The sequence below is a fragment of the Strigops habroptila genome, chromosome 4 (genome assembly GCF_004027225.2).
Source record: "Strigops habroptila isolate Jane chromosome 4, bStrHab1.2.pri, whole genome shotgun sequence".
In the NCBI taxonomy this organism is placed as follows: Eukaryota; Metazoa; Chordata; class Aves; order Psittaciformes; family Psittacidae; genus Strigops; species Strigops habroptila.
Window position 1 is genome coordinate 4,688,057 of NC_046358.1, and position 25,302 is coordinate 4,713,358.

The 25,302-nt window shown below is 43.7% G+C and overlaps 1 protein-coding gene across 2 annotated transcripts; it reads right to left on the minus strand.

Moving 5' to 3' along the window:
- Positions 1 to 178: 178 nt before the first annotated feature.
- Positions 179 to 20,380, minus strand: SYT13 (synaptotagmin 13). Of its 2 annotated transcripts, none has more exons than XM_030484363.1 (6): positions 19,836 to 20,380; positions 14,725 to 14,947; positions 12,714 to 12,848; positions 10,775 to 11,088; positions 6,304 to 6,433; positions 179 to 6,034 (listed from the first exon to the last, which is right to left on the minus strand). In XM_030484363.1, the coding sequence occupies exons 1-6, from the start codon at positions 20,016 to 20,018 to the stop codon at positions 5,730 to 5,732; spliced, it is 1,290 nt and encodes a 429-aa protein (XP_030340223.1). In that variant the 5' UTR covers positions 20,019 to 20,380; the 3' UTR covers positions 179 to 5,729. The 2 variants fall into 2 exon arrangements, with proteins under 2 accessions (XP_030340223.1, XP_030340222.1); XM_030484362.1 differs by having other exon boundaries at positions 12,714 to 12,854.
- Between the last annotated feature and the right edge of the window lie 4,922 nt (positions 20,381 to 25,302).

Consider the following 25,302-nt stretch of genomic DNA (forward strand, 5'->3'; position numbering starts at 1 on the left):
TTTCCTATGCTTGGCCACAATAGGATTCCATTGCTGACTGCTCCCCTTCTCATCGTAAACCATCCTTGGTGACACCCTTCAGAGGACCTTCTGTTGACTCATCCCTGTCCTTTGTACCCCTGACAGGAGCTGCAGGCAGAGGGGACTTACCCTTGAGTAAAACAACACAGACACACTGTTGGAACAGTTTGGAATAATTTACTTGCAGTGATTTACATGTTGTGCTGTAACACTGGACACAATGGACGAGCCTCATGCTCTGGTTTTGTGCTTTGAACTGTGTGAACAATATAGAGTCTTGACAAACAGTATGTGGCTCTGTACAATAAACACACTGGGACACCAAAGGACCAAGTAAGCAGAAAAGCCTTCTCATGCTGAAAGGCTACAAAGCACTATTTCACTTTGCTACTGTTCTTGTGCAGTTTGACTATTACCAATAGAACAAACAATACAAAGTGTCAAGTATTAGTATTTACTTATCATGCTCATCTTTCAGCAAAGGAATCAAATACACTTGAGACTTAGTGAAAATCAGAAACACATAAAAAATGCTGCCAAAGCTCTACCCTTCAATTCAATCCACCTTTAAACTGACCTTCAAAGCAGTGCAGGAAGCGTGGTCCAAGCCACCGTAGCTCCCAGCTCTTCCTAAAGATCATCATGCTCAACTCATCTTAGACATGAGGAAAATTTGGGCAAACCATGGGCTGTATTTCTAGAGCCCAAATTGCACCTTCCTCCATTCTGGAAGAAAACCGATCTGGGTGTCTTTGGGCAACACTGCCAGATAATTCTGATGGCAGATGCTAGCAAAATGCAAAGTACTTTTGCTCAAGGTGTTGAAAGCACCGTAATGCCTGGGAGAATAGTTAAGCCTGAACGTTTTCCCAGCCCTGTTGAAGGGAATTTTCCACTGATTTTGATGTATTACCTCTTTGCAAAGCAAACTTGGTTCCTATCACCATGTAAAGGATATTTGGGACAGGAAGTGAAGAGAAAACTGCATTGAAAAAGTGTTATCCTTACAGGAGACCTATTGCAATTGCAATTCCCCCTTACAACTGGGGAAGGGGCTGAGAGTAGTAATGAGTCTAAAACATCCCAGAGATGTTTTCATAAGTATTGATGATTGTGCTTTTTAATCTCCTCTACTGTAGTACAAATTGCCTAAAATCAGACTAAATCACTTCTCCAGGAAGATCTAGGTCTGAGGGCAGGTCAAGGCAAAGCAACACATGGCTATAATCTATATTTTAACCAGGAAACTAGCCTCAAGTTATCTCCTCTGGCCTCTCAGTCCTGTACAGAGGCCACAGCATGAGACCACCTCTCCCAGAAGATGCTGGATGCAATATGGGAGCTGCATTTCTCACTCTGTTTTCCAGCAGTTGTGTTGTTTGGGTTTTGTCGCTGGAGGGACTGTGAATCCCTGTCCTTAAATTTATAACTCTGTCCCTTTGTGAAAGGATTGTTCATTCTGACCAGATAGACTGCCCCCCACCCTCTATTTTCATTTCCTTCCTCCCTGCAGTCTCATTGCTTCCAGCTTCATCATGTTAATGGGTTTTTGCTATAACCCATTAACATGAAGAAGAATAATGAGAAAAACAACATGAAGAATAATCAGTGCAACCACCAAATAGCCATTGGGGACTCTAATGCCTATTTTTGGTCACACACACAGCAGAACAACATTTCTTGCCATAACTGTTTGGGGGGAGGTTTTTGCTGCTTCTCTTATGATGCAGTTTACAAGCAGCACCCTTTGATTTAAGACGATCATGATGCTCCTGTTTTTAGGAGCTGAAAACCACAGGGCTGCCTGGCTCAGTTCCCTGTCCTTCCTGCATTTGAATGATGCTTTGCCAGCTTGTGTTGCTGAAGCTGCTGGATACGATGGCAAGATGCATTTCCAAACACGTTGCATTCGTATTCATGACGTTGTCATCCACCACAAGAACTCCCTGCAGTTTGTCTGCTTGGACCAGTTTAGCATCTCTGGCCCTTGGGGTGCTGAGGCTTAGGGGCATACAGCATTGCTAAACAGGGATGAGGGCAGGGCCATGGCAGGCAATGGAATGCGATGACAAACAGCTCCTATTAACAGAGTTCAAAAGGGCCTGAGCTGAGGGTCCCTGCCCCTCCAGTACCACACGTACGCAGCATTCCTCCTGTCCAGGAAAACCAGTGCCCTTCCCTGCTCCTGCTTCCAGCCCCAGCACATCAAATGCTGCCTCATTAAACAAGCACCCGTCAGGCTTTGTTCAGGTTGAGCTGAATGTGAGAAACATTCCTTCTAGGATAAAATGCCAGACAACAGAAATGATCCAGCTGGGAAAGATGCATGTGTTTTCCCTCTGCCTCTTTCCCATTTAAATCCCATTGCAGCAAAGTGAGGGAACAACACCATTTGTTAACACTGATGGCATCACTTTGCTCCTAAGACAGATTTGTAGCTAAGCAGTGTGTAGACACATATTTCTCTGCTGTAAAAGGGACATTATGAGATTATGTGAGGGGTTGTGCCTTTAGATACTATAGGATTGCTGTCTAATTACAGGGTGTGCCAAAATCTCCAGGGGCAGATAATGCTGTTTACAATCAGTCACCAAGATGTTATAAAAAGCTCATTAAAATAAGCAGGAGACAGAACTAAAGAAATCTCTTGGCAGCAAGGCAAATATTTCACCCTTTAGGCTTTCCGGTGCCAGCCAAATAGGTTCATACCAGGAGATTATCCTTATCATTATCCTAAAGAGAAGGAAGATTCACAGTGCTGCCAGGAACCTATATGTAGAGTAGGCCAACATTACAATGAGTTTTGCACTTAAAGGGAAATAATGATTCCAAATCTGTATCTACAGGCAACTATGAACAGGGCAACTATTAAGAATTCACTGTCAGTGGAAGCCCTGTGCCTGGTTTGTTCACAGCATACTACAGTTTTCAGTTAATAAACAAAACCCCACAGAGCAAAACAAGTCAATTATTTTGTGCTTAAATCCCCTCTAGCCAGTGGAGCAATATCAGAGATTAAAACATTGGGTCCAGTGTTCACTGGCATACTTAGCTTTTCTGTGTGGTTCGTTGGTCAAATCTGTTTTATCACTCTCTTCAAAATGATCCTGTAACTCCTGGCTACACCAACTGTAAAGGGAAGAGCAGTGTTCAGGTAGCAGAGCTTTCAGTGTGCATCAACCATGTCCGTCTCTTCACAAAACCACAGCATCACTGAGGAGGGAAAGCACCTCTGGAGACCATCTTGCCCAAACCCACCCCTGCTCAAAGCGAGGTAAATCAGAGCAGGTTGTTCAGTGCTGTATCCCATCAGGTTTTGGATGGGGACTCCCGACATCCAAGGATGGGGATTCCCAACAACCTCTCTTGGCAACTTGTTCCAGTGTTTGACAATCCTCACAGTAATTTTTCTTTGTTTTTATCATGTGTTCAAATGGAATTTCCTTTATTGCAATTTGTGCCCTTGCCTCTTGTCTTGTCACTGAACAACACTGAAAAGAGTCTTCTCCTAGATCAGGTATTTATACATATTGATAAGTTCTCTCCCAATGTTTCTCTAGACCAGGCTGAACAGACCCAGCTCTCTCAGGCTCTCCTCCTACAGATGCTTCAGTCTTTCAATCATCCTTATGGCCGTTTGCAGCACTCTCTCCAGAAAGTCCATATCTTTCTTGCACTGAGGAGCCCAAAGGTAGACACAGCACTCCAGATGTGCCCTCACCAGAGCTGAGTAGAGAGAAAGGATCACCCGCCTTGACCTGCTCGCAATGCTTTTCCTACTGCAGAACAAGACACTGTTGACCTTTGCTGCAAAAGCACATTGCTGGGTCATGTTTAACAGAATGCTCTGGTCCTTTCCTAGGAAGCTGCTTTCCAGATGGTCAGTTCCCATCCTGCTCTGGTGCATGGGGTTGTTCTTCTGCAGGTGCAGGACTTTGCACTTGTCTTTGAATTTCAGGAGTATGCTGTCAGCCCATTTCTCCAGCCTCTCCACATCCCTCTGAATGGCAGCACAACTGCCTGGTGTATCAGTCGCTACCCTCAGTGTTGCATCATCTGCAAACTTGCTGAGGGCATGCTCTGCCCCATTGTCCAGGTCATTTAAGAAGATGCTGAGGAGTGTGAGCCCCAATACAAGCCCCAGTCATCACTTAGTGACTGGCTTCCAGCTGAACTTCATTCCCCTGTTTGTACTCTCTGTGCCATCGTTTCAGCCAGTTTTCAGACACTGGTTTTGATAGTTTCCCTTTGCCAACAGGATGGCAGCATCTACTAGACTTGTTTGACTAAGCCACCAAAATGGGATGGGTGCTAGATAAAGCCTAGCTTAATATTCTGAATTGAACAAAGGATCAAGCTGACCCTGCAAATATGAAGCTATCTGAATTTTTCAGTGCTACAAACTGCATGGTTTTATTTTCAGATTGCTGAGTGCCTTGTACCAATTGAAGTCCCTTTAAGCTGCGCCTACTACTTGAAATGAAGTGGTAGGACAAGCGGTGTGCTTATGGGGTCATAACATCATCACTGCCAATGCCAGACTTTCAGTCCGTTGAGACACAAAAGAAAAGGAGAGTAAACAGTAACATTTAAGCTACATCAAGTCTTAAAAGTGCACGCACAAAAAAACGCTTGGAGAGTCTGTCTGGTCAGTGAATTCCTTCTGTCTGGAAGTGATGAAATACATGGCAGCTCTTAAGGGTTGTCTTCGAGTAATGCTGGTATGAGGACTTGGGTGCAATAGTTAACTGTCAAACCAAAACCATCAATCAACTGCTAAGGTATGAAATGGTCTCACTTCTCTTGCCTAGTCTTAAATGTTTCCTGGAATATAATTAGAGTATTTGAAACTTTCTAGCTCAGAAGAAGCCCAAACAGAAAATATGGCAGTAAGCAGAAAGATTTGGTCCAAGTTTTTGGAGGTAACTTCTTGTCCATGCTTAGGGTCTTCCTGGGTGACAGTGTAGAAAGATAGAAGATGTAGGTATTTGTGCTGAAGGATCCTGAAACATTCATATTTTCAGCAGTTTTCTTGATTCCTAAATATCAAACATTCCAGGAAACAAAAGTACAGGAAGGTATTTGACTTCTTGTTTGGCAGTGTTTGCTTCAAAGGCGACATAGGATGATAGTGTTGACTGTCTCACTCTCTTCTACCTCTGTTTTTAACCTTACTTCTAGGTAGCCATTTATTGCATGTTGACTTCATTCTCCCTTTCATACTGATACTTTATGTCTGCAGTGAAAGGTAGTTCTGTGATCTTCATTTCTCACAGTCTTATAAAGCATTATGAAAAACAATGACTGGCCAAACATCTGCCACATGTTTGTGGTTATGGAGCCAGCACTCATCAAGGGCTTGGGTGACAGAGCCAGATGCCAAGGAGTGTCTCACATTTGCATGATACCTTTGCTCCCCTCTACTTCTCTATAGAAACAGGGACCTCACACAAATGGCAGTGGGCAGGCTAAAAGAATTAATTCAAATCATCCAGGCAGCCAAACCCCGGTTTGAGAGAACCACTTAATCAGATGAGACATTGTCCTTTGAATACATTTTCCAGGCAGTTTCTTGGGCTAGGATGAGGCAGGAAAATCAGAGAAGGTGGTATAAGAAGAATGCTGTGCTGGTCAGCTTTGTGGAGGGGAAGGTGGAAGGTGAAATGCAGCTTATTCGCCCAGGCTGAGAGGCAGGAATCACAATGAGCCTACATGTGGAGCTGGTGCCACATGGCGATCTGTCTCCTGGGGTTCCTCAGCATTTCTTCCCAGTGGCTCCTCTCCGTGCCTGTGACATGTAAGCCCAGGCTGCACTTGCCAAGCACGTGGCTCTGCCCAGCACCAACCTGGCTCAGCATTTCCAGCTCCACACTGGAGGCACGCAGGAGCTCGTGAGGCACCTCGAACATGATCATCTCGTTCCACACAGGGTTGATCTTGTGCTTTGCGCGTTTAGTCTGCTTCTTCTTCAGCTTCAAGGACTGATGCCTCAGTGTCACCTTGACAGAAACATCTGTATAGGAAATGGAAAGAGATACCGTGTTAATGAGCATGCAACAAAATGAATGCAAGAGAATTCTAACTGGTGACATCAGACTGAAAGAACATAAGAAACACTGATCTTGGTTTTGGTTTTCACTTTTTAGCAATTATTCAAATCTCTTTGGCTTTCTAAGACAAACATTTACTTTTTTTCTGCCAAACAACCACCCTTCCCACTTTTCTTCTAGATTTACATAACAGCAGAAACAACAGTCTCTGTTTTCTTGCTATTCTACTCACCATTGCCAAGTAGATCTTTCAGCTGCTTGGAATGGAGGTTTTTAGCCTTGATGATCACCACCAGCAGGCGGTTCGCTGCTGGCAGGTAGCTGATAGAGAGCAGGACCTCCCCATGGCCTGTAGATGGTTCCTGGAAATGGAGATGCAGGAAGGATAATTGTATATACAATCATGGCCATAACATGGAATACTAAAGGAATACTATTTAGGAATGCTAAATAATATGAGGTGATGGACTGACCAAGTTGTCTTGCTGTCTTTGTACAGGGGATATCTTTCCAGTCATCCTGGATGAGAATAAACCTGGCAAAGATGTCTGTCCTCCACACTTCAGTTACAGCTTGCTTTTGTGAGTTATTGCTTTCTTTTGTCACTGGAAAGTAACTGCTTCCTAACATCCACTTTTAGTGGAATATTTAGTCAGAAGAAGAGGATTTGGGGCTGAACTATATGCAAGTAGTCAGATACTCATTTTTTGAGAGATTATCTAGCTGCTCTTTATTTACATCCCCTACTTCCATTACTCTTTTCATCAGTCACTCTTCATTTCAGCTGCTTCTGTGGATTTAGATTAGACTTTAGGCAGAAGTTCTTCCCTGTGAGGGTGCTGAGGCTCTGGTGCAGGGTGTCCAGAGAAGCTGTGGCTGCCCCATCCCTGACAGTGCTCGAGGCCAGGTTGGATGGGGCTTGGAGCAAAAAGGGGAAGGTGTCCCTGACCATGACAGGGGGTTGGAACTGGATGATCTTTAAGGTCCCTTGCAACCCAAACCAGGCTGGGATTCTATGATTCTTTTTCTCAGCAGGCCCTGACCTGCTGTGGACTGTGATCCACACTGCCTAGCAGGAGTGTAGGTCTCCCTAGCAAAGAGTAGGAGATACCTGGGGCTGTGCCACAGCCAGACCCTGGAGCTGGAGCTCAATCTTCTCTGACACCCTCACTTGGTATGGGAAAAAGCCCAGCCAGCCCGAAATCCTCCATGAGCTCCACACAGTGCTTTAGTTGCTCTTCCTTCCCAACAGTCCTCTCTCAGGTCTGTGAGCATCTCTCCTTGCTGCTCCTGTGGGATTTTACTCCAGGGCAAAGGCTCAGAACCATCAAGCCCTGCTTCAGCAGGGCACACTTTTGTTTTTCTTTCCTTTACTTCTCTTTTATTCCTTTCTTCCCATTAGTGATTGGCCTCTTAGCCTCCTGACCTTTCCTTCCCCCTTGCCCTGGGCAAGCGCTCCCGGAGGGGGAAGCAGAGGGACCGCATCACCCATCGCTCTTCCCTGGGAGAACAGTGCCATTTCCTCCTCGGGAGCTGGCTGGGAAGGAAGGAAAGCTGGGAAAGCCCATGCTGGTACATGCAGAACTGCCAGCCTGTGGCAAGGAGCAAAAGGGGAGCAGTTATTCTCTCAGTGAGTAGGAGCTTGTGACAGAAATCTGCTTTAGTGTGAGGTTAATGACCCAGAAGAGTCCCAGAAAGCCAATGTCAATTCAATAGACTCCCTTTGGACTCCTTAGCATGATCTACACGCTTTAGGACAGGCAGCCCTTCTCCAGGCCATTTCTGTGCTCTGCACTATGCTTCTAAGTGAGCCATAAATATTCCAGATTGAGTTTTCACCCGGTTACTCACAACAGGCAGGGGCAGGCCCCTGTGTGCTCCCCGGGAGCTGATTGACTCTCCAGAAAAGACGGTTGTCATCGCTGTCTGGTTTGAATGACTGATTTGTCGTGCACAAATCAGGGGGGAGGCCATTAGCAAGGAAGCCTGAAATCCAATCCCAAATCAGCCCCAGTAAATCTCTTTTTCATGTGCTCAGGTAGCAACAAAGGGCTCGTGTGCATTTCAGTGGCATAAATCCTGTCCTACATCTAAGTGGATCTTAAAAAACCCCACAACATAAAACCAAAGCAGAGGCAGATTCAAATAGTTGAATGCCCACTATAAAAGGATAGATGTCTGTGTGTGGATGGACAAATACAAATAACACCTCAGTACAAAACCATAATTTAGGCAAGTCATAGACAAATTTTGTTTATTTACTCCCTCTACATCTCACCAGGTCCCACTCTATAGCTCTTGGCTAGAATTTGGTTCCCGTAGCTCCAGGCACACATAGATAACATGGAGATTGGAGATAGGGGGTGGCAGGGCTCTGTGAACGTGCGCACACACATGCACGTACACACAAACACACACATTGTACACACATACCACATCTTGTGCTGAGGGCTTTTGAGCTCTTAGTATTCTGATCAAGTTTTTGACCACTCTGTATCTACATGAACACAAAACCTACAACAGGTTGGTCTCTGCTAGAGTTTTGCATGACAAGACCAAGACAAAGGCAGTTTTCCTTCCTCCTCCTTCTGGCTTTTGTTTTCTTTAGTTTTCTTTTTCTTATTAATTCCATAACCTGCATTTTGTGCTACAATTCACACAACCACCAGAGCTTCAGTCTTCCTTTCTGTGCAACAGGATAACAAGCATCAGGGGGTCATCAATGAATTACGTGTGTGCGGTGAAATCACAAAGGGGAAGGTGCTATGCGAGGAGCCACTATCATCGCTGTCATTAGCAAGGCAGTGGGAGGGAAGGAAGACAAGATAAGGGTATCAGTCTGCAGGATCTACACTTTGCATTGCTTACAGAACTCACTGAATTCCTGAATACTAATTGCACTACCTGCTTAGCTGCAAGCTCCCCTCTGAGCTCCTTCTCTTGTGTGTGGGAGAATCACTGGGAGGGCAGGGATGAGATTTCTGCCTCTCATGGCTTCTCAAGGAAATGTCAGACTTTGTTTAAAGCCCAGAAACTTTGTTCTTGGATGGATGCTGTCAAAAATAGCTCCTCTTTTTTGATCAGCTCCTCCTCACTCCCTCCCGCTCTGGTTCTCAATGAATGATTCAGGATCTGTATATAAGCTCTCTGTGCAATGGTTGGCTCTCTCAGGTCCCAGATGACGCAAATTCAGCTTTCACTGCACATCCTCAGCTCAAATTGGGGCACTGCTCAGCAGTGCTGTGAGTGTTAACCTTGTGCTGTCAGCCTGGAGAAGAAATGAACACTGCCCTGTTTCTGTGCAGCGTTGCGAAGCTGGACCAAGGCAGAATACCCAGTGTGTCAGGACTCCATCGGGTGTATTTGAGTGACAACTGACCATTGCTGTGCACAGGCTGTTCCCTGGGCATTGCTTACAAAGCAGATACAGCAGTAGATGAGGGGGAGGCTTCATCTATCTCGGTTTAGGAATTTGAATCATTGGAATAATTTCTTTTGGACACTTCTTTTTGCAGCAGTGGATTGGGAACTGAGTTCAATTTACAGCTATTAGGCTGCTCATTATTAATATGCAGCTATTTAGCTTGGTTCTTGAAGTTTATTAAACCTCCCATTTCTTTCTGCTGCCTCTCTCTCTGCCAGAGGATTTATAGAGGCCAGCCCTATTAGCATTCAAGTGGTGATCAGGTAAATGAGCATTATAGGAACTCAGACATTCTAACTCTGTACTTGCTGCCTGTGGCCATCCCAGTGGAGAGCCCTCACCCCTGATGGTGACAGGCAATCATTTATTTCAGCATGAGTAACAACAACGATGCTGTTGTTTTGCATTGCTCATCCCATACACCAGAGTACAATAGGTACCCACTTGTAGCAATGAACTAGTAGCAACAATAACAGCACCCTGCTGCCATGTTGTTAAGTGTATTGCTGCTGCTAAAAGAAGAATCTAGATCATGGCAAGGAAAAGGCTCCTGAGGAGATGTGCAATAAGTTAATGCACATGAAGCATCCCCTGTACCTACTTCAAGTACTGCTGGAATCCTTCTCTCCATTTTCCCTGTCTGTGAAGCTGGAAGATGTGGGTAAGGAAGGAAAGGGAGGGTTTGATGTTGAAGACGACCAACACAATGCAATGAGTTGATGTTTTGGCATTTACCAGAACATATAGCACTGGACTGATCCCTGTAAGGATAAGTTGTCTTCAGTCCAGCATTTCAGTCCCAACAACATATTTCATTCTAGCTTAAGGCTTCCTGAGGTGTTACTACATGCCCTAGTCACATCCAGCTCTGCTGAGTCTCTCCATCCTGCTCCATAGACACTCACTGGTATTTCAGCTCTTGCAGCCATGGTCCTGCATCACTAATTCACAGAAACCCACATAACTTCTTCTAAGCACAGGCTTTGAATTAGAGATATCAGTGTCAGGGGTCATGTAATTAAAGGAGGATGTGAGAAAGTTTTGACATATCATAACTGCCGGGAGCTGTAGATGGAAGGGCTGGTTGATGGACCTGGGATTGCTGTCTGAAATGGTTAGCTGGAGACCAACACAGAGCAGTGCAGAGTGACCTCTGCAGTCACACATCACCCCTCAAACCTTGCTCCAAACAAATATAGCCACCCACTGACATGCAGCTCTCTTGGAAGAGGGCTTCTCTTGTCCAAACAACTAATCATTAGAGTTTCTGGGTCCATACCTTCTCTGGGGTCTTTAGCCTTTCCCACTGGGCCATCCCGAAGGACTGCTCCATGTTAGCAAGGCTCAGTTTGAGTTCCCCCACAATGCTGTGCCTGGAGAACTTGTCGCAGTTTCTCAGGGTGAGAGTCAATGTCCCCTCTGGCATCTCCTCCTCCGTTAATGGGAATCGCAGGACCTCCTCCCAGAGGGTGTGAAGCACCTTCTTCTTCAGCTCTGTCTGGGCCTCAGCAGTGCCAGACTTGCTCACCAGTGTGCCCAGTATGTAGCAATGGCATCCAGCATCTTGGTCTCCACTCATTCTGCCATGCATAGCTGGAAAAGAGTGATTGATTGTAAGAACCTCTCACAAAAGACAGCCCTGAAATATCTGTGGCTAAACTGCTTGCTTCGTGAGAGCCGTAAAAGAAAATAGCTGCATAGACATTGACCCCTGTTCCTGCTTGCATGGGGCAGACTAAGCACTAAGCCGTGTGCCCATACCGTGGTGATTTCGTCATGCTGCGCAATGTCCTTGTCCTTCTGCTGCTGCAGAAGGATGATGTTAGTGTTTGGGAGAGTAATAGCTGAGTTCAAGGAAACATGCTCTGTTGAAAGATGCAGAGCAGCAATGAGATGGAACAGGGATTGGCAGCTCTCGTTTACTTTTACACAAAGAAAGCCTCTTACAAAGGCTTCAAAAGCAGGATGGTCAATCACAGACATCAGATGGGAGACATCCCTCTTGGCACACATCCACCCCTGCAGGCCAGTGAGGGATATGTCTAAGGGTTATTACAGGTTGCTTGTACAACCTCTGGCAAATGAATCCTTCAGAAGACATCCCACAGCCCCAGAGATCTGTGTCGAGAGACATTCATCCCTAATTTTATACCCCTTTTATGTTGAAAAGCCTGGAGTGAGAATGGACAGCTCCTCCTGAGCTCCTCCTAGGTCCCATGGTTCATAGAGGTCTCCTGGTTTCTTGGGGGAGAGGAGCTGGGGAGCAGAGCTGGATCCTGCTGGGTGACAATGGGGCACTCAGGGATGAGAAGGAAGAGAAGGTGCAGTTTCTCCCACACCACACATGCAGTAGAGCCATGGTGGCAGCCAGTAGTCATAGTGTCCACCCTGGAAGGGAGCTGAGGGCTTGCTGCTGGCAGGCAACCCACAGCAGTAGTTGCCATTTAGCACCCTTTCAATTCTCGCCTCAGAGGGTGTGATTTGATGAGGTTTCCACAGAGATCTGCACAGTGCATGAATTATTCAGTCAGCTTATTTTGCTTTCCCAGAGGAACTGATAATGCTCTAGCCCTGAGCAGAGAAGCTGTTACAGTTGTCAGTTCCCACTTCAGAGAGTGACACAGAGCCTGGCTGCCTGGCCAGGCGCAGCAGAGGGACCTTCCTCAGTGGACTACAAGATGAGTCTGGTATCTCCAGCTCAGATTTTGACTTGACTTGAGGAAGAGGCAGTAGGGAGTGAGTCAAGTTAAAGAATTAAAGTTATAGAGAGGAAGGAGATAGCAAGCCCCTTCCCACTGCCCCTAAAGAAAAATAGAGAGAAGAGGTTGCTTTGTACTCTGGGACTGGAGGAGCCCATCCTGCTGCCTGACTTCTGCTTCTGAGCTGTGCAAACAATTGTTCTCCACCCCTGGAGACATTCAAGGCCAGGCTGGATGTGGTTCTGGGCAACCTGACCTGGTTGGAGATGTCCCTGCTCATTGCAACCGGGTTGGACTAGATGAGCTTAGAAGGTCCGTTTCAACCCAAACTATTCTATGATTCCATCCTCACTTCAAGCAGTGTCATCCCCAAGTATTTCTATTCTGCAAGCACAGAACCAGTAAAATACCTGGGGACATATACTGATTTTAAGGTAGGAGGGGAACTCTCTATAAAATCAACAAGTGTCTTTTACCCTCCAGATGGAGAATGACCAGTGGAAGACCTCTGCCCCTTACCTTCCAGAAGGGCCACACGCAGCTCGGCTCTTTCTTGATCATACACCAGGGAGTAGCGCAGCTCGGGGGCCTGGTTACAGCTGGCTGCCCTCTCGGGGTTCAAGTGCTCCGTGACACACACGTCCTTTACTACACCTGCAACTGAAATAACCTCTTTAGCAAGCAGGTCTTCACCTTCCAAGGAGGACAAATCCACACTGTCTTGACTCAACTTTTCCAAGTGTCTTACTATTCCTGCACCTTGTGTGCGCGAATGTCATTTCTGTTCCCTCTTCCTCCATCATTGTATCTCCTTTTTGCTTGGTTTTCTCACCCTTTCAGCTCTTTCTAAAGCACTTGGACAAGCTGTCTGCTCTCCACCACTTTATGCTCAAAGATGGTTCACACACTTGCTCTTTTACATTGTGCCTAAGTCAAGTTGTCTAAACTATGCTCATTACATGTTATATTGGTTTATATTGGTTCTAACTTGCATTGGGGAATTAAATATTGTGTTCTTTGGAATGAGAACATGAGTCTGCTTTTCAGCTGCCATGAATTAGTTCAGATCTCTCTAAATCTTTTTATTTTTCATTTTAACAATACAATCTTCATCATGTAGAAGACATCTATTCCCATAACTCTTGACCAAGTGGAAGATAATGAGCTTCAGAAGCTGAGGCCAGTCCTCCATGTATGATTTTGAAGTTGAGTACATATTTTACACTGAAACGAATCAAGCTGCAAGACTGAAAGGGAAGCCACAGCTTTTTTGTCATCAAAAGCTGTTACCTGCAAGGTCAGTTCTGATTCACGCAGAAAATAATAGTGGGACCAGCATATTTCCTCCTAAAAATCTCAGCCAGCCACAGTCCAGATCAGTTCAATGTGACACCAAAATAAGAATGCAACATTTCTTGCTTTATTTCAGCAAGACTTGAGCTATGAAATCAGGCGTAGCAGGAAGCAAACTTGCTTATGTCATTAGCAGTGCAGAGAGGCTCTTACACCAACACACTTACATAAAGCTTTAGCCTACATGCAGCCATCCTCCTTCAGCCTCTCCACCCTATAATCTTCTCCCTGACACCTAAGGATGTGGCTCAGACAGCCTCTTCCTCCAATGCAGCTGCTTCCCATGGTTCGTACAAGTCTCAGGGTGGAGGGGAGAATGTAGAAATCATCCTCCCAGAAGGACAGAAATATAATCTCAAACAATTCCAAAAACCTAAACTCTTTGAAAAAGCCATGGCAGATGGCACTGTGTCTCTGGCAAATCATCAGGAAGATTGTATTAATGTGGTAACCATAAGAATCAATTATGGTGTTAAAAGAGAGTTGTGGATGTAAAGATCAGTATGGAAGCAGCCCAGAAGTGCTGCCAGAAATATATAATTAATACTGCATTTTCTCTAAGGCTCCAGGAATCTTATGTTGCAGGCTTTGGCATACTACCCTTTGGGCTGGCTGGAAAACAAGAATTCTGTTTGGCAATAGAGTCTGAGGTGTCAGCCTTTGGTTTCAGTGCACATTAAAGCCAAGGCTATCTCACCAAACCAGTGGGAAAAAAACCAGCAGAGAGAATAAAGTAGGAGCTTGAATCCCTGCTGCCAATGCCCGTGATAAGGACAGTTGGCATTTGCCCTGGAGGAGGTACTCCGCCTAGTTTTGGCCAGATATTTCACCCATATTTTGGCAAATGCAGTAAAATTACACTAAATACACGTTTTTCTACAAAATGTCTGCTTCCAGTGAACCAGATTCTTCAATACAAAAGATGTTTAGGTAAAACCAATTTAGAACTGGACACAGCTACAGCTTTGTTAACAGCATGTTATGACCTACATGACTACTAACTATTAAACACATGCATTGAAGGCAAAACTCACTATGTTCATGATAAGAAAGCAAAAAGCACCCCATGTCTTCATTTTCTCATTTATTTCTCTAACTACAATCATATTATGCTCAGAAGTATTGCAGATCTACACTCAGGAAAACAATTATTAGTGTGAAGGCCAAACGCTCTTACCGTTTTGAGGGAGAACAAACAACTCTTCATTGACTTGGATCTTCATCCTGTTCTCATCCAAAGCTGTATGTTTTCCAGTAGCTGGTTCTTCTGTTGTCTTCAGGGAGTACTGCGTGTAGTTAACAATTTCAGGTGAAGTTACTATGGGTTTGGGGCCATAAATGTTGGGAAACTTCAGAAGTGCTCGAGGCTGGACTGGCTCTGCAGTTTTCTTAATGTTGAACTGAAAATTAAAACCTCGTTTATTACTTTGTGCTAATTACACTAAGTCTTCATATTCTCTCAATGTTAAACAAGCTAAGAAAAAGGAAGAAAAGACGATGCCTCTGGCCATTCTTACTGTCATTTTTTCTTGGGTTGTAGAAACCACTGCTTGTATGTCCAGAGATTTTCTTGCCAAAGTCAATACCCTTCTATATGGTGTATGTCTTTTCAGATTTACCCCTCAACAGATGTTCGGTTGCAACAAGAAAAAGATATATTCTTATTGTTTGATCATTCCTCTGTTCCCATACCAGTTAATCCTTCTCTCATAAGTCTGTGTTTTCTCTTAGCACAGAAACCAACCAGGAAGTTAATTTTGCTATATGGTATTTGTTTCTGATTCAGCCTCTTGGACTATCTCTTGGCTCTGTGGACCAGAGCTCCATCTGACCCTCAGACGCACACTTCTCCTTCATTATACTAGGACTGAAATTTGGATTTATGTCTGAGTTTGTTCTTAACATTTCAATAATTCCCTGCTGAACTGTGAACATGGAATGAGAGGAAGAACCTGACAGGAAAAGTCATGGTGAGGCAGCCCAAGCAAAATTTGTCACAAAGGCATTGCTCTTCTCCCAAAACAATGAAAAATATGTTAGTGGAACATAACAGTCCTTTTTTCCTTATGTATGTTCCAAGATCCTGTTTGCTGACTACTGAAATAATTCCTTATTCATTTATATTTGGATTCATCAATGTGAAAGAACAAAAGCAGAGTAACAAATGACTCTGACCCTTGCAACAGCTTTTAATAACGTTTCCAAAACACAGAAGACAAAAAGCAGAAGTAAACCTGTCATTTTGCTTGATTATTGTGCAGTGGGATCATCTCCAACCCTACTGCCTGCCAACCTATTCTGTGTTAAATTTAGATTGAGGGTGAGCCAGAAAATGTTTGTAATTGTAATTAAAGTTTTTCATTAGTCTCATTGTTTCTTATTAATAACGAATATAAACGATGCCCTCAAGCACTTGTCTGTGTTGGGACGATGTAGTCCCAGTTCATATGTCCTGAGGGAGCATACCTATCCCTCAGGAAACAGAGCTGAAGAAAGAGAGCTGTCTTGGATTTTAGCTCTTTAGTCATACCCTGCTTATGGAGCTCATAGCATCATGGTTACATGTACTTGGCAGTGGTAAAGAACTATTTAGGTCGCTGACTCCATCTTCTCAAGGTGCATCAGTGTTTAGGAAGTCCACTGTGTAATACAGCATTTTTTCTTGTCTAGCTTTGAGGGCTCTGAAAGAGAAGTGGGCTGAGAAAGAAAGACGTCACTGTGTGCAGTCCCCACCTAGCATTCAGCTGAGTTTAGATGTTGTGTAAATCACATGGTGCAGGTCTGTGAGTGAGATCCCTCTTTTAGACATGTGAGCCTCATCAGTCCTAAAATACGTAGGCAACTTGAAGTTACTCATCCAAACCTTAAATGCAGTTCTCCATTCTTTTCTCCATGGCAGGGGGGTTTGAACTAGAGGATCTTAAGGTCCTGTCCAACCCAAACCATTCTATGATTCTATGATTCTTCTGAAATTAAAGCAAACCAACCAAACAAAATAGGTTAGGAATCACTAGACAACAGCTTGAAAAATCAAGTCGCTTTTATTCTGCAAAGGCGTTACTTCTAAAACACACACAGTGACTGCCATCGTGCTCAGTCTCTGCTGTTACTTCCCTCTTGAAGCCACTGTATAAGGCTGCTGTCCTACCAGTCACTGACCATCACACCAGAGCAGTGTGCCTGGCACTTCTTTGGGATCCTTTGGGATATAAGAAACACCATATAAATGTGAGGTATTATTAGTAAAATCTTTTCTTCCCCTTGCTAAAAGCCAGACATTTAGTCAGGAAATCCATCAGCACACAGCAAGTAAGAGCTCCACTGGGTCTCAGTATTCCTCTTGTCTGTCTGCTCTGCAGAATTAGAGATGAGAGACATATGCAAGCACAGTGGGACTAGCCCACCCCCTCTTCCAACTGCATCTGCCTCTGTTTATTATTTTTGCTGCCAGCTCTGTTCCCAAGTGCTGTCTGCTAATCCAGTTACATAGCAATGCCCTATGGAAGTTCCGAATCAGCAACAGTATCTTAAAGAAAGAGATGAGCAGAAGAGTTCAGATAGTTCTGCATAAAATGAAAGCAAAGGAAGCAAAAGTAGCAAGAAGGTTGCAAATGACCCTTTGGGGTCCCTGCCCAATGGCCTTCAAGCAATGCACCAGATTGTCACTATTGCTGGATGTGTTTAGGAATCTTCATTAGCACGATTTGATGAGACTTTGCGAATTTGAAGAAGTTTTTAATGGTTCTGTAGATGTATCTTTGTGTTTGAACTCTTCCTCCTCACATATGCAGGGCATGTCCCTGGGGAGCCTCTGTCTATAGCAAATACAAGCATCTCTGTCATGGGAGACATGCCAAGTGAATAAAATGCAGTCTTGCTTCATCTCTCTTTTTTCATCCCTGTTTATCAGAATCAGTGGCCCTGACAGGCTTCAATAATTGCATCAAGCACTGGCTAGGACATACAGTATATTACTGCAGTAGGAAAAAAATCTCAACAGAACAATTTATAAACATAGACGCAGATGATAAAACTTCACAAGCTCAATCTGAGATTAATGCCATCAAGGTATAGACTGATTCTGAATCACTGACAACACAGGGGAATGCATGTTCCTGGCAAGAAGAGTATTTTAACTGCAAAAAAAAAAAAAAAAAAAAGTTCAAACATACTGAATATGCAAACTAAGAACATTTTGCACTTTCTGTGACAGAATGTTCATTCGGCTGCTAGAATTTGGCCAGATTTCTTTAAAAGGAAAAAAACCCCCAGCCAAACCCAGTAACATGAAAAATAATACTTCTAATCAGAAAGTCTATGATGCTAAAGGAGTAATAGTGATACATCAAGGCCAGGTTGAATAACTTGATCCTCTGTTGGTCGAATACTAGATTAAGTTATGGCAAAACTTGATGAGCGTAGAAACATTGTGAGGACCATAACCAAACAGCTGCTGGGTACTGGAGGCTTGGTTGGGCTTTACAGTGACATAGTGCTTATTTCAGTCATGCAAGCAGGATGACACCCTGGAGGACAAACTCCAGGACAGATTAACATTTTCCCAAGATCTTTCCTGAAAGGTTGTATAAAAGAAAAATGACCGGTCCAAGGGTGGTGGAGTTAAAGATTTGCATGGTTTCTGAGCTAGAAGATTACAATGACACAAAGTCTCTTGTAGAAAGATGGTAAAGGTATCTGTGAGTAGTGTTGTTCTAGACAACAGCTAGCTAAAATGTTATGCTAAGTGATATGACTGTCAAAGTTACATGTTTCTCGTTCATTTAAACAGTAAACTTGGAAAATCTCAGCATTACTGTACATTCTTTTATACAAGAGCTGGAAAATCCCCTATATGGGTCAGGAAAGATAAGAAAGGAGCCTGAAAAGGACATGCCAAAACAATAGCAGCTGAAATGCATCCTAGGAACATACAAATAGATTCTAGGACGTATTCACTGTGCTCATGGATGCATGCTCTGAATTCGCAGCAATCTCTTGAGAAGCCCTAAGATCAGTGCAAATGTTCATCCACGGTCAGTGGAGCAATCTTCCTACCCCCCAGAAACCAGAAGCTCTGGTAATGTGATTCTGTGTATCTGCACCAGATCTTACAATACAATTAGTAGATTTGGTCCTCTTTTCTCATTGCAAACTGCAACAGGAGCAGGAGGATGCCAGGGCTCTTTTCTAGTAAGAGCCTGAGAGTCGTAGCCAAAGAGAGCTGAATATGTAATTACAAACATTACAGAGTTCAATTAGGACTCCTGCTATACTCTTAAAGAATACAAAAATAACAGGCAGCTTAGTTAATTGAAAGGAAAACGAAGACTGTTATACAATGAGGTCACTGGTCTTTGGAAGTGGCTAACATTTGCTTGAATGGCTAGATGAAAGTAAAAAGGATGTAAGCACATGCAAACACCAAGAGCAACAGGTAATACTTTCAAAGACCGACCAGTGCTATAGCTCATGCTAAAGACCGTAGTCAATGAAGGGAATCAGTCAAACATTTCCTTTTGAAGGAGAGCTTCCCATTAATAAGTATGTTAGAAGGGTCTTTCAATTCCCCTTGCTCTCTGTTGTACTGAGCTCAGGGGTAAATCAGGGTTTTGGGATTCTAACAAGAAACAAAGACCACACAGGGATGCCTGATATCATCCATACTTCACATTGGTCTTATAGTAAGCGAAAAAGCAATTCACGGTGTGATGAGATTGTCCAGTCATCACACTTCAGATTGTCACATTTTATTATCATTACAATGCCTCATTTCAACTTCACACATAATTAATCCCCTCAGTCAGAGGGGCAGAGGGAAGAGGAGGGATGGTTTCCACAAGAAACCAGCTGTTGACAGGGAACTATCCTGCAGGAGCCGTAAGATATTATGAATAGAGTTAGAGAAATAGCTGCTATAGGAAACCCCAGCAGGAGTCATCTCCTCTTTACAATGCTGCATGCCACCTGGCAAAGTCCAGTCTTCCCTCCTTAGGAAATTTCCTTTCTGATATAAGCAGCATTTCCAGTCCTCGTCCCTTATTTTTGCCATTAGCAGCTTTCTCTTTGGCAATGTGGCAGCTGTCTCCTGCTCCAGTAATTCCATGGGTCACTGAGCCCATCTCAGTTTTCCCCTCACTCCTGCTCCCATTAACATGCTGCCATATCCTGAACACAGTAAGCAGATAAATAGGCAACAGAAATCACATGCTGAGAAGCCGAACAGAAAAGTTGCATCCCCACCCTCTGCATTTAAAGAAAAATCAGAGTAAATCAGAGACTGTGCCTTACTTGCTGGACTGGCTGAAGCACACTGGGCTTAGTATTTTCCGTGTCCTCCTCTTGGTCCTTTTCTGAGAGTCCTTTCCCAGGTTGCTTGCATTTGCAGAAGCAGGTGAGACCGCAGAGGGCAAGGATGCTAGTTGCAGTCCCTAAGGTAGCCCCCAGGGCTATAACAGGGGCAGACAAAACCATTGTCCTGCACTGCACAGGAACAGAAAGCACAGAAACCCTGTGACTCCTTCTCCTCCCTGGGAGAACAGCTCTCCCACATCCACTCTGATTTCTAGCCTGGCTTCATTCTCCTTGGAATTCTGAAAACAATTCTCTTGTGCAGCAAAGAAAAGGGACCAATCTAGAGACAGAGATAAATCACCCCACCTTTGCTAGGCAACAAGGCTACCTTTCTATCCTGATGATGGAGTTTTTGCTCCAGGTCAGGTAGAGGAAATAGTGATTGTGGTGCCTGCAATCTCCATATAGCTGCAAACAGGCAGTTTTCATTGAAGCCTGTTCTCCAGCTCCACTGGGAAAAGTCTGATGTGTGATAGAGAGGAAAGACGTCAGCAGAAGGGGCTGGGCCTTGCTAGCTAACTCACAGAAAGTGCATCCAGCTCTCTAGCAATATTTCTGAGGGCTATCTTGCTAATTTGCTCAAGAGGTTGAATTTTCCTGTCTTATGGCAAAGATAGTGATTGCCAAACAGTGCTGGCTGGAGAAACCCTGTTAGGATAGCACTGCACAGTAACTCTGTAATGAGAGTAAAGCCTGTGTGTAAGCCAGGCAGAACTTTCTCATTCTTCAGAGGCTGGGCAATAAACACATACAAGAATTAAGCACTGTCCCAATTCTACCAGCTCCCCCTCAGAGCACAGGATCTGAACCTTTTGGAGCTGCTTTCTGTTGCGTCAATGCAGAGCAGTGCTTCTATTTAAAAAGGCAGCGGAAAATGCAATCAAACAAGACACACTGGTGCATATGCTGCTTCCTCTGGAGAGGATGAGAGAGCAAACAACATATGCTCAGTATTACTCACACTGCTTACTACACCGATGTGAGGCTGACACCGGAAGAACCTACATGAATAGACCTGAAGGGCTAGATGTCCATCTCAGCTTTCTGTTGCGGTGATGGAGTGATTAACTTTCTCTGACTCATCTTTTTGCCTTGTTTCTCAACTGCCCACCTTGGGGAAGTGAGGAATAAATGCCATCTTTTGGTGTGTTTCTTGTGACACATACAACTATTTTCCAGTTACTTCACAAATTGTACCTAGTTGGCCAGAAAATGATTATAGTTCTGGGTCATTATATATCTGGGCCAGAGTGGAACTAGTAAGCAAAAAGCAAAATATTCCTTATAAGGCTCTGGAAAAAAATACTCAGTTCTACTGGGAGTTTCTTTGTCTTTCTATTTTGGAATACAGTTTGTGCCTGTAGATTAGGGAAAAAGAAAGGACTATGTACAGAGAAATTCAGGGTTTTTTATCTTTCTGCAGCTCAGGTTGTGCCATGGATTTTTCTTGCCATTTTTTTGGATGCTTCACATCTTACTGATGATGACTCTTTCAGTCTTTGTTCCATTGTAGATGACATGCTCACCTCCCTGGCACAAAGCTTCCCTCACATATGCAATTCTCACTTTAATTGCTAAAGATTCCTCTTCAACACTACAGCATCCTTATGGATGCAGTACACATCCTGTCGTCTTGCCTTCTCACCCTACCAGGCTAGTCAAACATGAGTCTTCACCCCATCCAATCCTGTGGCCTCCTATCAGGAAGAGGATCATGATAGACTGCTTCAGCAGGGACGGTCCCCCAACATGCTGCTGAGCCCATGGAAACTGGCCTTTCAGTCAGACATTGAGCTTTGTCTTGTCTCTATACAAGAACATAAAAGTGGCCACACCAGGCTGGACCACTGGCACATCTCTCGCTTTGCTCAATACTGGGAAGAACATCACGTAGACGAGATTGAGAAATCTGACTAAATGCTCACTTTGCTTCTTGCTCTTCATGGCTCAGGAGCTTCCCAAGCCTTGAGCAGCATCCTTGTATTGCCTCCGTTGACCTGAACTTTCTCTGCCACAGGTAGACTGTTGAAACCATTGATTGACTCAGTTTACAACTACTTCATTCAGCCCATAGTTGAACAGGTAATATTGTAATCATAGGGCCTCGAGGTCTTCTCTTGAATTTGAAGACTGTACCATATTGTTATGGACTTCCACCACCACTTGAGAAGTAGAAGAATGGAGAATCTGATGAATGACAAAAAGAATGGACACACTGTTTAGATGTCTTTGGTTTCCTCCACAGGATGGGTTCTTTGTCAAGGTGCCAATGAAATCTAACACAGCTAAATCAGAGGTCCCTGAGATTTGGAAACCATATGAAAAGGAAGAAGGTGCTGTTAAGGGTAGAATACACTGACAGAGATTTGGAGTGGAGAAGGCATTCAGTCCATCCATGAGAAGCAATCTCCATGTGTTTTCTACAAGCTGTGCTGTCATTTTTGTAACAGACTGCTTACAATAGGCTGTGGAAGGAATCTTTATGTGTTTTCTACAAGCTGTGCAGTCAATTTTGCAATGGACTGCTTACAACAAGCTGTGGAAGGAATCTCTTTGCAAGACAATAATTTAATAGCACACCTCACGAGATGTTTTCTAGCTGCTCATATATGAAGATTAAGTTTTCCTTGCTAGAAATTGTATATGCAGTGAAATGTAAGATGTACAAAGTCGTCATCAGATATCATATTTTAATAATAATAGCCAGGCAGCAGCCTTTTGCTAGGAAAATGAAACAGCTCTTGCTGAGCATGGAATATTAACAGTATGTGAGCTTCTACAAGTGACAGGCCAAAGATTGTGGAATTTTGTGCGTGCACTGATGCATGCAACTGGTACAGATACATAATTTAACTGTAGATTTGGCACATACCATCACCACATGATGGGTGCTTATTTTTAACACATCCTGTTCTAAAAAAACCTGGACCATGAATATATTTGGACCACAAATATATTTCAAAGTCAGCTTTACACTTGCTTGTTTTAACACTCCATAATAAAATTGCTTCTTTAAAGCAGTAGTAGGCTAAAATGGGACCAGGGTGATGACATTTCTCACTGGCCATTCACACTGATACTGTCCAGAATCACATAGTTTTTTTATCTGTCACATCTCCCATTGGAAAGAGACTTGCCAAGGCAGTAAGATGAAAGACTGTTTTTGCAAGCTAAATTTTATGGGCAGGTTCAGGCCTGACAACATATTTTACAGTGACTTTATTCACATATTTCCTCTGGATTCTCATACAAGTCATGTATAAGAATGACAAAAGCATATACATGGTTTTCAGCTCTTAATACTTCAGACATGAATATTCTGTGATGACAAAACATAAGGCACTGGATAAACTTTGTTGCTTATAGATTCTTTGTTCCTGCTGTGAGCTTTTCCACTGGCCATTGGCTGGATGAAAGAGGCTTTCTCTGAATGAAGAACTGGTAGTACAGATCACATGGAGAATTACAAGAGCTTTTGTATTGCCTGGCTGTAGTTCATGCCTTACCAGAAAAAAAAACCCTTTAATGCAATTGCCAACCACTCGAATAAGCAGGTCAGGGATTTGCAACCTTCTTTTTTCTAGGATTAGAAGGCGCAAATTCAAGTTCCAGAATCCCTCACTATCACAAGGAAAAGCTGACATACATCTGAATGAAAGATGGTTGCAGACTACTTTCCCTGACTCAGCCCACTTTGTCAGAGCTACTCTGATTCTCACTAAGGCATTTCACCAGGCAGTGGTGTGAGTTAACAGACGGAAATGGGAAAGAGATGGGTTTTGCAGGGAAATCCTTCTAACAGCCAGATTCAGCCTGAAGGTGTAAGCTCATGTTTTCACTTGTATTGACTTGTTATGAGACTCTGAGATTCTTTACTACAGAAATGGGATGGTTTGAATAGGATTATAGTCTAAAATAGCTTGCTAGATCATAGCAAGGTGTTTACACCACCCAACTTTGGGCACTGCAATAGCCAGTTAATACAGAAGACCACAGATGGCTGTCATGCATTTCTTTAAGAAGTTAATGAAGGTAAAGGGCTTGTGCTTACAATGACTACATCTACCTCCTTATGTTTTTGTATGCTTTTGCCTCAGGTTGTAAACACTTGAAGAAAGAGATTTTGTCTTCCTTCAAGTGCTGAAGTGTTCTTCCACCAGATGGTGAAGTATTACAGACCACTGAAATAATCTTTCGCAGTGCTATTAAGACAAAGCAGTTGTCTCTATGTATTCATATACCAAAATAGAAGAAAAAAAAGAAGGAAGATTTGTGAGACAAATGTGGCCTTGGCCCCTCCATTAGTGTCACTGAAACAGACCTGTAGATATAGATCAAGTGAATGAAGTAATTAAGAGAAGAACAAAATCATTTTCTGAAAGGAAGTTATACAATGACTTACAATACAATGATCAACCTCACAAAAACAAGCTTTGAGCTGTGGTGGTTCAGCTGGTGTTAATGGATATAGAGCTCCTGAAACCTCTGCACATACGGGAGTATCTGCCAGCTATGTGTGTAGCCTTTTGCCTCTCTCCTACCCTCAGGATGATGGTGATAAGGATTTAACATGCAAATTGGTACAGCCAGTTGCATGCATGCAGCATAGGGCTCATGGTAGATGATAATTTACCGGGACATTGCACTGTCCTGAGACCAAGATCTGTAGGGTTCAGGAGATCTATGGAAAAAATCTGGCTGTGTACTGATTTCAGGAGGTTGCCATGCACCCCCTATCACCAGCATCCACCATAAATCTGGCTGTGGTACAGCTCTTGCATCCCTTGCGGCAACATCAGATGAATATTCCATGGTATTGAGTGGGAAGCTCAACAGTAGGAAGAAGGGAGAAGGAGCCAAAAAGCAAAAGTGCTCAGGAAGAATAAGAAATAAAACACTGGGCGGGAATGGGAAGGGTCTGTGACATGTGAACTGGGCACTGGTGTGACTGCTATAGAACAAACCTGTACTCCTCTCTACTGGGCAGAACACCAGCTCGCTGAACACATTAGAGGGAGCTCAGGAAAGAGCCACGTGAATGAATAAAGGGCTGGAAGGCAATGAATCAGAGCGTGACTTAAGAAGGTCAATCTGTTTATTGATGAAAAAGTTAAGGGATGACTCGGTCAAAATCCTGAAGTACCCAGCTGGGAAATAAATCTTTGATAATAGAGGTTCTCTTCTGTTGAGGAAACATCACATTATCAGGAGCTAATGGCCAGAAGCTGATACCAGACAAACTCAGAGGAGAAACATGTTGCAGGTTTTCAGCACTGGGCATAGTTTCAGTGGGAACAATTTCCAAGGGACTGTAGAAGGTTCTCCATCATGAGTAGTTTTGAAAACAAGACTAGTGTTGTGCAGCTTGCTTTTATGGGAACTATTTTCATTTGGTTACAAGTTA